This window comes from Nakaseomyces glabratus, chromosome K (assembly GCF_010111755.1).
Source record: "Nakaseomyces glabratus chromosome K, complete sequence".
Lineage (NCBI taxonomy): Eukaryota > Fungi > Ascomycota > Saccharomycetes > Saccharomycetales > Saccharomycetaceae > Nakaseomyces > Nakaseomyces glabratus.
The window spans coordinates 719,234-732,354 of record NC_088961.1 but is presented as its reverse complement, the minus strand read 5'-3'; the positions used below and the strand labels follow the sequence as shown (position 1 = coordinate 732,354).

At 38.0% G+C, this 13,121-nt stretch overlaps 5 protein-coding genes across 5 annotated transcripts; 3 read left to right on the top strand and 2 right to left on the bottom strand.

Annotated features, from left to right (window-relative positions):
- Positions 1-2,925: 2,925 nt before the first annotated feature.
- On the top strand, positions 2,926-3,426 carry GVI51_K07227 (uncharacterized protein; the record flags this gene model as incomplete). The annotated part of the gene is made up of 1 exon (XM_065626643.1): positions 2,926-3,426. One exon carries the CDS (start codon positions 2,926-2,928, stop codon positions 3,424-3,426), a length of 501 nt encoding a protein of 166 aa, XP_065482715.1.
- Positions 3,427-3,754: 328 nt separating this feature from the next.
- Positions 3,755-3,982, top strand: GVI51_K07205 (uncharacterized protein; the record flags this gene model as incomplete). The annotated part of the gene is made up of 1 exon (XM_065626642.1): positions 3,755-3,982. One exon carries the CDS (start codon positions 3,755-3,757, stop codon positions 3,980-3,982), a length of 228 nt encoding a protein of 75 aa, XP_065482714.1.
- A 731-nt stretch (positions 3,983-4,713) lies between these two features.
- HSP30 (Hsp30p) lies at positions 4,714-5,655 on the bottom strand (the record flags this gene model as incomplete). Its single annotated transcript, XM_448541.1, has 1 exon — positions 4,714-5,655. One exon carries the CDS (start codon positions 5,653-5,655, stop codon positions 4,714-4,716), a length of 942 nt encoding a protein of 313 aa, XP_448541.1.
- A 2,143-nt stretch (positions 5,656-7,798) lies between these two features.
- Positions 7,799-8,074, bottom strand: COA6 (Coa6p; the record flags this gene model as incomplete). Its single annotated transcript, XM_448540.1, has 1 exon — positions 7,799-8,074. The coding sequence occupies one exon, from the start codon at positions 8,072-8,074 to the stop codon at positions 7,799-7,801; it is 276 nt and encodes a 91-aa protein (XP_448540.1).
- Positions 8,075-9,740: 1,666 nt separating this feature from the next.
- On the top strand, positions 9,741-11,831 carry FAA4 (long-chain fatty acid-CoA ligase FAA4; the record flags this gene model as incomplete). Its single annotated transcript, XM_448539.1, has 1 exon — positions 9,741-11,831. One exon carries the CDS (start codon positions 9,741-9,743, stop codon positions 11,829-11,831), a length of 2,091 nt encoding a protein of 696 aa, XP_448539.1.
- Between the last annotated feature and the right edge of the window lie 1,290 nt (positions 11,832-13,121).

The window sequence follows — 13,121 nt, the reverse complement described above, 5'->3', positions numbered from 1 at the left end:
AGATAATAGGTAAAAGTACTCAAAATACTGTATGGCAGATGCAAGCAAATGTCTTCTTATTATTTTTAGATCGTATACTACAAATGCGACCTTATGTGATGATGTTAAGCGATATTGTATTTTTTTGTAAATCTCTGTTTCCTTTTCTTTTTGTTTTGACTACCTGTCACAGAGAAATATATTCGAATGCTTGTTTGATTTTATTTAATAGTAAAAACACTCTCACACTCACACTCACACAAAAAAACAGTATAGTTCAATTTTTTGTATAAACTTGCAAGCAATAATAAAAAAGCAATTAAATTCAATGGTGATATATGCCAATCCCTTATGGCCGGAGCAACTTTAATAGTAGTTTCTGTTTTATTTGTCGGCTTAATTTTCTTGCAAGAATTTGTGCAATTAGATTTGTAGTGGAGTTACAATACAGGAAGACAAGAGTGGAAGATAAAAGACAAATAAGAATCGGTTGGGACTTATAAATGTTTCTTCAAGTGAGAGAAGAATTTTTTTTCTTCTCATATAATTTCAGATCAGTGATCTATTTATTACAGGAATTATTATCAGATCGGATAACAATTGTGTCGTTTAATGCAGGAGGTTGTAGTTGTATTTTTAGGAAATCTATACGTCAGTATTGGTTTTTATGTAGAATATGTATACTATTTTGAACTCAACACTGTGGTAAAGTGGTCACAGCTGCCTAGTTCCTTATAAGAAGAAACAACAAACCCGAAATGTAAATAAACCGTTATCGTTGCAAATAAAGTAAGCAAATGCTCATCAAAAAGAGTTCTCGAACTGTATGGTATACCATTTCAGTTATTGTTTTGTGGAAAGCTACAAAATTAGCGAAAAGCTACTTGATAGTGATCTTGCAACAGTTATCGGCTGCCAATTTCTATTCCCTGATTGAATATGCCTACAAATACTGTAGCTCTCTCTCTTTTTTCCCTCATTTATTCCCAATATGCTCTGATACTTCATTTTTTCTGGATTCCAGTCTCAGTGACAGCTCGCAAAGAAAATAGTGTAAAGAAGAGGGTGATTCGCACTCTTTCGTAGGCACGCTGAAATGATGAACCTCGTTCTCTAAGAAGTATTCGTAGAAATATGGATGGGTGTTTGCTCTTTTGCCTCCATCTTCAATTCAAGATAAAGAAGCAGCTGCAATATTTTGTGTTTCTTAAGAATCTCATGCTGTATATTCAGTGAATTAGAAACAAGCTGCTCTTACCTACATTATAAAATCCAATTGAAGCAAAGTATTTAGTGTGTTCTCATTTCCTGTTATTGCAAGTACAGTTCTGAAAAGATATTATGTACCCGGGAAGATGGCATTTTGACAGTTGGGAAAATGAGATTGACGCCTGCATATATTTCTATGTTATCTGAAACTTCCAGCATCCAAAACAGATGTGGATTGTGTGTAGATGTGGATTGTGTGTAGATGTGTTGTGGGTGAGTGTGGGTGTGTGTGTTAATGTCGTTTTGTCTCTATATCGTAAGTTGCCCAGCTGATTCAGGTTCGCACTCGAGAAGACGCAGCCAGAAATAGCAGCAAGCCGGATATTAAACTTCCGATGCGTTACTTTAATTGTGAGCGATAAGATAGCTTAACCTCGTATTCTTCACAGAAACCTTAGTGGAGGAACGAGGAATGCCAAATCAGGCTTCCATTTCTTTTTTTTCCCCTTCCAAAAGTACTAATCACAAGAAAATCGCGCGTGTCGTGTCACTGTCTGGTAGGGAATGGATTTCATAGCTGATGGCACAAGTCCGGGGAAGAGGCAGCGGGGGGGTGGCTATTGGCTGTTGGTCAATTGTTCCTTTCTGCTCTTTTGTAGGTTATTTGAATATGGACACAGCCTAGGAAGCATGTAGCGATCCTCGCAAATGGAACAGACCACATATGCCTCTTTTTCAAGTATTGACGATGTAAACCTATTATGACAAGGCAATAAATGCTGCCTTAAACGTAGTAGTCTATACTCCTTGCTAACTGCCTTAGGCTTAGATTTACTATTTGTATCGGGGGTCGAGTTCCGAGGAAATGCGTTGTTATTTTGCATAAGGGTGTATGTCTGTGTATCACTTAAAGGTTTGTCTAAGTACTTCAGGTTTTGATGTTTTATTGCCCGATGTTGTGGGCTTAGGTAAGTTTTTTTGATAACGGAAATAAAATAAATGGAAGCTCCGGTAAAGTTGAATGACAAAACATATTTTTGGCATTAAGCCAATATCTATAGTTTCTTTGTTTAATTATCAGAGTAAACCAAAACTGGTATTGCTCTGGGAATCCCTTTTTCGATATCGAAAATAGTATAAAATTATATATATGAATTGGTTGGAATTTGTAATGCTTACTCTCAATCTTATAAAGAGTCCCTTTATTTATTTTACTTAGTTAGGGGTGCAGTAACTAAGGATTGAAATTTTAAGATTCTTTGTTGCCGGAGCGTAGTATCAAATACTGTGAATATTGAACTCTTTATTATGAAATTTCGATCTCGGCGCAAAGAAGAAGAAAATTGCTCAGCATAAGCAGTAATTCTAATTGCCGTTAGTACAATAAAGTATAAAATCAGATCGAGTTTCCTTAATAATTTTTAATTATTGTTTTAATTATTTTTTTATTATATTTTTATTAATCTCTCTAAGTGATTTTAATAATGTGGTAAACCATAATCTAGATTTTCTTTGGTCTGTTCCTTTTTTTGAACTATAATATAATCGCATTCTAGCATAATTTCAAACGCTATATAGTAATCTGGTTAACTTTTATTTCCGGGCGGTATAAAAAATAAGATATAAAAATGGCAGCTTGAGTTAGGTTTCTGTATTCTTACGACGATGTTTATTGCAACGATCTCTACAATGTTTCGATATTAGTCTTATTAGTCATATATAGAAAACTTAAAAATAATGACATTTACTAAGGCTGTTATTATCTTTTTCTTTGCAATTGGAGTCAGAAGTCACATTTGGAATGATAAGCCAAGTGAAAACTCTGACAATAAAATACAACATCAGCATAAGAAAGGAAGTTTTAAACGTGATGGAACTTGTAGCTTTCCTAACTATCCAGGCATGGTAGCAGTTCAAAAACAAGGAAAAAATGCTGGTTGGGCGCTAAACACTGATCAGCAATGTTCATATGGTACCTGGTGTCCATATGCCTGCGAATCTGGTAAATTAATGGCACAATGGGATCCAAGTGTTACTTCATATTCTTATCCTGGTTCTCAAAACGGTGGTTTGTTTTGTGATTCTAATGGAAATTTGCAAAAGGGTTTCTCTGATAAGGATTATTGTGTTGATGGGAAGGGAACAGTTTCGATAAAAAATGAGGCATCAGGAGAAGTGGCGGTATGTCAAACCGTTTTACCTGGAAATGAAGATATGCTAATTCCTAATAAGTATTAATAGTGGCTCAGAAAAGGTGATAGCTGTGCCAGGGCCAGACTATTTCGCTGGAACAGCGGCACATTATTATATAAATCCACCTGGAGTTTCAACAGCTGATGCCTGTCAATGGGGTAAAAACAGCAAACCTGTGGGTAATTGGTGTGCTTATGTTGCAGGAACTAATCAAGACTCCAATGGTAATACATATGTCAAGATAGGCTGGAATCCAATATATCTTGAAGAGGCCACGCCTTTCCGTACTACGAAACCGACCTTCGGAGTAAAGATTGAATGTGATGATCCATCACAATGTGAGGGATTACCTTGTGCAATTGATCCAGGTAGTATGGAGGTGAATCAAGTTAGTGCTAGTACGAGTTCATCTTCTGGTGCTGGTGGTGGGAACTTTTGTATTGTAACAGCTAAAAATGGTGCAAAGGCTAAAATTGTTGTTTTCGAAGTTGGCGGCGGGGGTAATGTTAAACGGAACATTGCCATTGAAGAAGAGAAAAAGGTTGAAACAGTCACCGTTACAACAACTGTCACCGAAACATTAATTCGCTCTCATACTTGAAATAATGAATTCTTTAGTTAACAGTAGTCCATTATGAGACCTCACCTAAATTTTTCGTTTCTAAATAAAAATAAAAAACTATAAACTACAGTTCTAGTTATTATATTTATATGAAGTATATACAAGCAGTTAAGAACTCTACATCTATAATTAAAAAAAGGCTTACCTTAGTTTGTTTCAAAGCTTAGCTACTATTTAGAGCATATTATGCAATGATTTCGCACCGAGGACTAAAAAGGCGCATAATACTTTATGTGAGTCCTTGAATTGAGTTGCATTATTCTACTAGTTATTGAAGGAACATATTAACAATTACATTTAATTATTGGATGTGAAATACAAGTGAAGTAAATATTTCCATACACATTAATTAACAAGTCCTGAGGACCTTAACAGTTGTAAAGTAGCAGATACCAATTTCTTATAAATGCTCTCGACAATTACAACATTATAGTTCTAAGTCTCAAATTCTGTATGATTAGAATTGTCTATGATAATTTGGAGGTATTTTTCAATAGCAGGAAACATTAGGAAAAAAATTAAGCATTAAGTGTTCTAAAAAGAAACAAAAGAATATATAAACCACTGATTATAAAAAGTTGATTAAAAATTATAGGCCCTTAACATTGACCTTTCTTGAATTTCATCCTTTAGCTTGTATCGAGAATTATCATATCGATAATCCACTAAACTGAAAGGAATAAACTATCTAACGATTGACACGATTTTGATCAGATAGCAGTTTCACCAGAAGCTCTCACAGATTCAGGGTCTTCAACCTTTTCTGGGTACATTTCTTGTTCCCCAGATTTGGTTAGCTTAAAGCTTGGCCATAGACCGTAGTGGTTCGTAATGAAAACTAGGTAAGCTGGCAAGATACCAAAGATACACAAGTCCAAGATACCGTAAAAGATAGCTTCGGAGTCTGGTTGAATCTTGTTACCACCTTCAGACACACCCCAACAGATGAAGTAAGCCCAAACGATCAACATGGACAAGATCAATAGACAAGCAGTGAAACCTCTAGTCTTCAAGACAAAGAATTGTCTTCTGACTTGGATACCTTGCACGACAAGCATGGCGGCAGCACCAAAGGTGAAGTAACCCCATTTGTAAGTAGAGTGGATCAAAGCACCAACCAGCAAAGCGACGACCCAGTACAAAGTACCAGTCATTTGAACCAATAGGGAGTGGATCAAATCCAAAGCAGAGATCTCCTCACCTGGGTTCAAAGTAGTACCGATACCGGCCAGTTCAATCAAGAACAATAGACATGGCCATGATAGGAACCAAGCACAGAATTTGGAGTAGAATATCTGTCTCACACCTGGTACCAAACCAGTGACTGGAGTGTCGACAGTAACGTGGTTGAATTCTGCTTGTACACCAGTCCAACCCAAATTAGAAGCGTATGTGAAGTAGCCGAAAAACTCGAACATGGCGATTAAGAAGGCAGGAGCGATAGCGTAACGGGTGATACGGGAACCCTTCAATTCAGCAATGAAGAATAAAAAGATGTAAACGACCATCAACAGACCGAAGCATGCGAACACAGCCCATAACCAATCAGAACCACGCTTAGTGATGTGGAAATCTAGGTCGTGAGGTGGGTTGACGCTGATGGCCCTGTTACCGCCCTTGTTCTGTATGACGTCCGTAAAGATATCAACCATTATTTATTTGACTTAATGATAAAGCTGAAGATTTGTATTTGTCTGTTATTAGCTCGTGAGAGTTTTTTGACTTGTTGTGTTATGATCGAATAAGAGTAAAAAATTAAAATAAATGGAATGTAGAGTTAGCAAGAAAAGAAAACGGAAAGGTGGATAATTAGTCCTGTATTTATATGTTCTTGAAGAAGGTACTGTTTATAGAATATTTCCTATTTGCGATTTTAGTTTCATTTTTTTTTTTTCTGTTTTAACTGTTACAAATGGTTTTCTTTCTTCTGATGGGATGGCATCCCTTCATTCATAAAAATAATTCGTAATTGGCTTCTATTCCTTTCTTCCTCTCTTCAATTGAATTTGGAATTATCATCAAATCCCCTTTGTTATTCTGTATTTGTAAGAGGGATTTTCTATTCAGGGCTGTCCTTATTTTCTTCTTAGTGCTCATGCACCATCAAATTCTCAATTCGAGTACAAAACTACTTTCATAAGCTCTGAAAATCAACACCCATTAGCAAAAATGAAATCTATTTACAGGGGAACAAAAGGCATGCTAATTACTTGTTTCATGCGTTTGCCCAGACAAGTCTGGGAAAATCATTAAGGCTTTAGAGAAAGAAGAAAAGATACCATTACGTAGTCTCCCATCTGAACTAACAACTGTCCTACAATTGAAGTCATTTTGCCATAATTAACCAATTATGGACTATCAAAACAAAAACAAAAACAAAAACAAAAAGATTTTCCCGCCATATTTCTGCCTTATTTTTTTTTATTTGGCAGAAACTTTCAAACCACTACCATTTTGCTGCGTTTCTGGTATTACATGAGAATAACTCCGGGCTTCTGTCCAGAATAACTGGCAAAGTCAAAAAAGTGCTTTACCAGTTACGGCTTTAATGTTCTCTACTCCCTGGACTCTCCCAAAGTCGAAAGTAGTCCTTGACCCTAAGAGTCGATTGCGGGAATTTCCATCTTCCCTATGCCCTTGCTTTCCCTTTATGGCATTATACAGATAATTAGACTCCTTTACCTTCTTCTGATCGAATACTCCGTTCGGTTCTCTGAGTAGCATCCGGGAATAGGGATTCGTGGCGGTAGGAAAGGAGTTGGTATCCCTTAAAAGGATTGACAACATCAAAAGGCTTTGCAATGCATCTTGTTCCAAATTTTTACAAAAAGGGGCGTAGAAAAATTCTTGCTGATACACATAACATAGGACCCGGAGAAAAAGTTCAGTTATAACAGCGGTAGAACGTTCTAGATGTGTACTTCCTTTATTGCTGTGACTTTCAGTGAATCTGTCCTACTTGCCCGTCATAGGGATTTCCTTGTCCAATCATTATACCAGGTAATCTCATATCCCCTATTCACTTCTATCTTACCGCAAGCCTATTGTCTCACCCTTCCAAAATACTATGGAACTATATCACCGTTACAAAGATAGATGCGTACAACTCTCCGGGGGGGTGGGGCCGGTAGCACATAACAGAAATGGCATCCTTTCTTCTTCCAATGGCCAACCCCCCTTTTATCTTTTTCACTTTCATACTTATCCTATTTGATAATCCCCGGTGAATACAAAAGAGATGTACGTACAAGTACATCGGTACCCCTATTTTGCCGAATTCGATCGAGTTTCCATAGAACTATTTTTTTTTTTGGGAACACGGGAAGTCATCCCTCGGAGAATCACATGCACACGGGCCATTCAAAAAAATAAAATGATTGACACCCTGGGAGACGTATCCGTTGTTTTGGTTTTACCTAACGTGGAAATGTAAACACTTAAACATATAATACGTTAAGCGAGTGCTAGGATGTGCTATGAGAGTGATGGGGGGCAAAGGGCTCATCCACATTGGTGTACAACTGGAAATACTATTAATATTTTGGTACGACATCTCAACGTGCTGTTAAAATGGTACTGGAATATATTTCGTTGCACATTATTTACATGGTATTTGTATAGCATCTGGATTTAGACACTGATATATATAAGCAAAGACAGTTTGGTCAATGATTGATTTAGTTCCAGGCCCTGGGTGGACATAGCATATAACAACTTCCTACATCTTGTGTTTCTTGCCATCTATTATTAGTGTGTATAATATGGGCCATCCCCAGAAACTTTAGTCTTGAATCTTCATTTTGAGAGTTTTGCGTTCTGTTCTTCTACTTGCTTTAACATCTGTTCTCTTTTGAAATCCACTATCCTCTTCTCGTTGAAATATTTAACCCATGAAGACACACAATCAGTCTCGTATTGCTGGTTCTCAGCTTTGCATTTAGACACACCGTCGCTGGGTTTTAATATATCGTTCTTATCGAGACAACTGAAGAACTTGTCTCGGCTCTCCCAGCATTTCTTCCTGTTGGCACGGTTATTTTCTATCTTGGGTTCTTTACTAAACAGTCCCATCTTGTCACTTAACTCTATTTATCTCTATATGTATCTGACTATGGCAACAAAGGTCTCCCCCACCAGTTACTATCTACAACCACATAACGATACCCAAATTACTTCTCATTACTTTTTAGTAATGGATAGTTTTGCAAGCTTCCGTTCCCTTCCCTCCCCCCCCTCCCCACACACATAAGTAAGATCACAAGGAGATAAGTACAGACGATAGACATGTGACAATGTGTACAGACGTTGGAAATAAAACACACGATACGAACTACATGTGCCAGACTCCCATTTCCGGAATCGCTAAGGTTGCAACAGTAACAAAACATATTTTTGTGCCGCACTACAAGTGTCTTTGGTAACTTGAAATCCAATTTTACTTTACAGTTATTGTATCCTCTTAAGGTCTCTCGCTATACATTTGTTGTACAGCAAATTCAGTATTGGGCCTCTTGTTCTCGTAAGCTCTCTGCACGGAAATTTTCTGCTTTGTCTTGCTAGTAAAATGCGGATCGCTTGATAGAGATTGTGCTGCGCTAAAATACCGCAGCAAGTCAAAAACTCAACAAAAAATGAAACTCAAAAGGCAACCGAGATGCCTCTACTAGTTCCACAGAAAGCACACAGGCAGAAGCAAAGAACAGGTCCAATATAGGGGAGAATTTCTGGAAAGAACCGGTGGTCCGTGTGGGAATACCATCACAATCCCCGTGTCTTCGCACAAGGCCAAAACACACACCCGACAGAGACAAGCCCGCAGAGAGACAAGAAAATGAATTATCGATGAAGTTTTCAGAAACCGACGATCTGGAAACAAAAACTCAACAATTTTTCCAGTTTTTCCCAGGCTCTGATTGGACCGCAGAGAGTGAGAGTTTACTGGCAAGCACAGAAACTCTTGCGCCCACTCCTTCTCCTCTTCTTCCACGTCCGTCACAGATTTGCTGAGTGCTATAGCTGTTATGCCCTCTGGTTATATGCAGTTTTTTTGTGCTCTATTCTGAAGAAGAAACCAAGGACATCAACAGTAGAAGCCGAAGCGGAGGAGAGGAGAGGAACACACGCATAGGAGTTCTATCGGACTCACCCATCAAGCCAGAAGGGGAACCATTCAATCAGGAAGAGCAAGCCAAATATGGGAAAAAGGGACAAAAGTAGTAAGAAAGTGCTGCACAACACAATGGAAATGCTTCTAGAAGGAAAAAAACGCTAATCTTGCCGCCCAACGAGAAAATCCTCTCTCTCTCTCTTGTGTGGACCACTTTGGAGAAGGGAAAGCACACTGTTAAACTCGTACTGAAGCCCTGAGAAACCTGCTGTGGGATTGTCTCTGCTTCTGACTGACTCTTCTCTTTATCTCTAATCTTAATGCAGGAGTTTCGTTAGAACCTGAAAGCACACTGAGAAGCTCACTAAGAAGCTAGACACAGCAACACACACACACATACACACACAAAGAAAAAGTACTCACGGTGCATGAGATCTTCCCTGGAACGTAACAAAAGAAAACTTCACAACTCCAACATCCATTATGGGTTTGGGCATACTATATAAGCAACGCATCTCCTCTTCCTTAGGTATGACACCCTACCTTAAAAATTAAAGTTTGGGACTAAAAGAAGTAAAACATAGGCTAAACGCAAGAAGGAAACTTACAAAAAAAATATAAAACATACAAATGGTACAAGTCTCTGCTATATACGGCAAAGCTGCCAACGAGCATGAAACTGCTCCAAGGGTTAATGCGCTGAGAGCTCGTGATGGGCCCTTGACTAGACCTTTGGACTCTAATGCGTCTACTGTGTATGAATTGGCTCTAGAATCCTTCCAAAAAGGTGGCAACCGTAGAGGTATGGGCTGGAGAGAGATCACTGAGATACATGAAGAAGTGAAGATTATCGTCAAGAAGATCGACGGTAAGAATGTTCCACAGGAGAAGACGTGGTTGTACTACGAAATGACTCCCTACCGTCACAACACTTACAGAGAGCTTATCTCTATTATGCATAACTTGGGTCGTGGTATGGTTAAAGCTGGTATTAAACCTAACGGCGAAAACAAATTGCACATCTTTGCCTCTACGTCCCATAAATGGATGAAGATGTTCTTGGGTGCCCAATCTCAAAACATCCCAGTGGTAACCGCCTACGACACTCTTGGTGAACGTGGTTTAATCCACTCAATGTTGCAAACCGAGTCAAACGCAGTCTTCACAGACAACGACTTGCTGACAAAATTGATTAACCCATTGAAAGAGGCCAAAGATCTTAAATTCTTGATTCACTCTGAAACCATTAATCCTAAGGACACCAGACAAAACGGTAAATTGTACAAAAATGCAAAGGAAGCCCTTGCTAAGATCAAGGAAGTAAGACCAGATCTAACAATTATCAGTTTTGATGAACTTCTGAGATTAGGTAAGAAGAGTAAACACGAAATTGAACCACACCCACCTAAACCAGAAGATCTGTCATGTATCATGTATACCTCTGGTTCTACAGGTGATCCAAAGGGTGTTGTCCTAACTCATGCAAACATCGTCGCAGGTGTCGGTGGTGTCTGCCATAATGTCTACGGCGATGTTGGCCAAAACGACCGTATTATCGCTTTCTTGCCATTGGCTCATATATTTGAATTGGCCTTTGAATTAGCTGCATTCTATTGGAATGGTATCCTTGGTTACGCCAATGTCAAGACCCTAACAAACCTATCTGTACGTAGATGTCAAGGTGACATGGTTGAGTTCAAACCAACCATTATGGTTGGTGTCGCTGCCGTCTGGGAAACTGTCAGAAAGGGTATCCTGGCCAAACTAGGGGAATTACCAGCCTACACTCAAAAGATTTTCTGGACGGCCTACAAATCTAAGGTTAAGCTAGATGAAGCTGGTTTACCAGGTGGTGGCCTCATCTCAAAGCTAGTTTTCAAAAAAGTCAAGGAGGCCACTGGTGGTTGTCTGAGAATTATCATGAACGGTGGTTCTCCAATCAGTGAAGATGCCCAAAGATTTTTAACTAATGTCCTATGTCCTATGTTGATCGGTTACGGTTTGACCGAAACTGTCGCTAATGCAACAGTGCTTTCCTTAAAAGCATTCAAATACGGTATTGCAGGTGATCTAAGTGGTGCTATCCAAGTTAAGTTAGTCGATGCTGCAGAATTGGGCTACTTGGCAAAGGACAATCAAGGTGAAATCTGGATTAAGGGTGCTCCTGTTATGTCTGAGTATTTCAAGAATGAAGAAGAGACAAAGAAGGCATTGACTGAAGACGGTTGGTTCCGTACTGGTGATATTGGTGAATGGAATGAAGACGGCCAATTGATTATCATTGACAGAAAAAAGAATCTGGTGAAGACCCTAAATGGTGAATATATTGCTTTGGAAAAGCTAGAATCTCTCTACAGATCCAACAAGTATGTTCAAAACATTTGTGTATACGCCGATCAAACTAAGGTCAAACCAGTAGGTATTGTTGTTGGTAACATGAAGCCTTTGGAAGCCTTAGCTAATTCATTGGGTCTACTAACTGGAGAAGAGACCATTGACTCTGTTTTACATGACAAGAAATTGGCTGCAGCTGTATTGAAGGATATGCTAGCTACCGGTAAGAGCCAAGGTCTGAACGGTATTGAACTATTGCAAGGTATTGTGTTTTTCGATGACGAATGGACTCCACAAAATGGTTACGTTACTTCTGCACAAAAATTGAAGAGAAAGGAAATCTTAGAAGCAGTAAAAGACCAAGTCGAGGCCGTTTACAAAAATTAGTTTCTCTGCTCCCAGACTTTTTTTTTTGCATTAGCCTGCATATTGCAGCATTAACTCAAGACATTACTATTTTCGATCTTTTCACCAATTGATTTTTTGGTACTTAACGCATTCTCCTGCTTATGATTCATTACTATCATCATTAATTTCAATTCTCTGAAACACTCTACGATACACTTTCGCTTAACTTTGATCACTGTATTATGTATTTATAAGAGTGATTTCACCAAAGGCATTATCTTTTTTTTCTAATCCATTTTATAGTCCATATTTTGTTTTTGATTTTCTAATTAATTTTTTAGCGTATTATTTCTTTGATATGTTCTACACGTTCGCAAATTGAACAATTTTATATTATATGCACAATTTTATGTAGCAGACTGCTAGTTTTGCAATTTCGAGAAAATAAGAAATCTACTTTATCACAACTCTTAGATACCCAAGAGTGGCTTCAATTAAACTCAAGAGACCTACATTACTCGACTGAAGGCTACCACATATACAATATGTAAAAGAGAGACTTGAGGTATGTGGAATATAATAAGATAATGAAATGAATTTCTCCCGGGTATGAAACTGCAAGCTATTATAGTGAAAACAGAGTTTCTAATAGAAGAGCGATTAAACGGGATATTTGACTCTATGATATCAGTCAGTGCAGAAAAATTAATAAGGTACTACCCTTACAATCGAGGTCCTATGCTCAGTAACTTCAAAAATTGCTCACCCGATCTTCAAACTGAATAATTCCCAGGTAGAAAAGAAACAAAAAGAAATAAAACATTAATGTTGAACCCATCTCAATCCAATACCAACCACAAGAAATACCGTAGAATATATTACACAATACCCTAACGTCAACATTATTGTATAGGAAAGTAATGGAAGAGAAAAATATCCTAACTCGAACAACAGATAAGGTAAAAATGTATGAATCTGATACTACTGAATACACCTTTAACAATGACTATTCTAGACTTGAAGCCCATTGCACTATATGGAGGTGAAACGTACTGTGGACCTACGCTAGATCAGACAGTGTATCCAATAAAAAAAAGCTACACAGCATTAAATCAGGCGGATCAGAAAACAATTGAAAAACTCAAAAGTCAACAATCCTGTAGAGATAAAGTGTATAGGACCAGACAATATTTTTTCTTATCTGTAACAAATTCTTGCTAGGAGACTCACTCCATTGTTATAACCAATACACAACTAGTTTCAACGAGCATATGCATAAAATAAAATATAACTTGCTTGATAGCGGGCTTGGATGTAAAATGGACACCA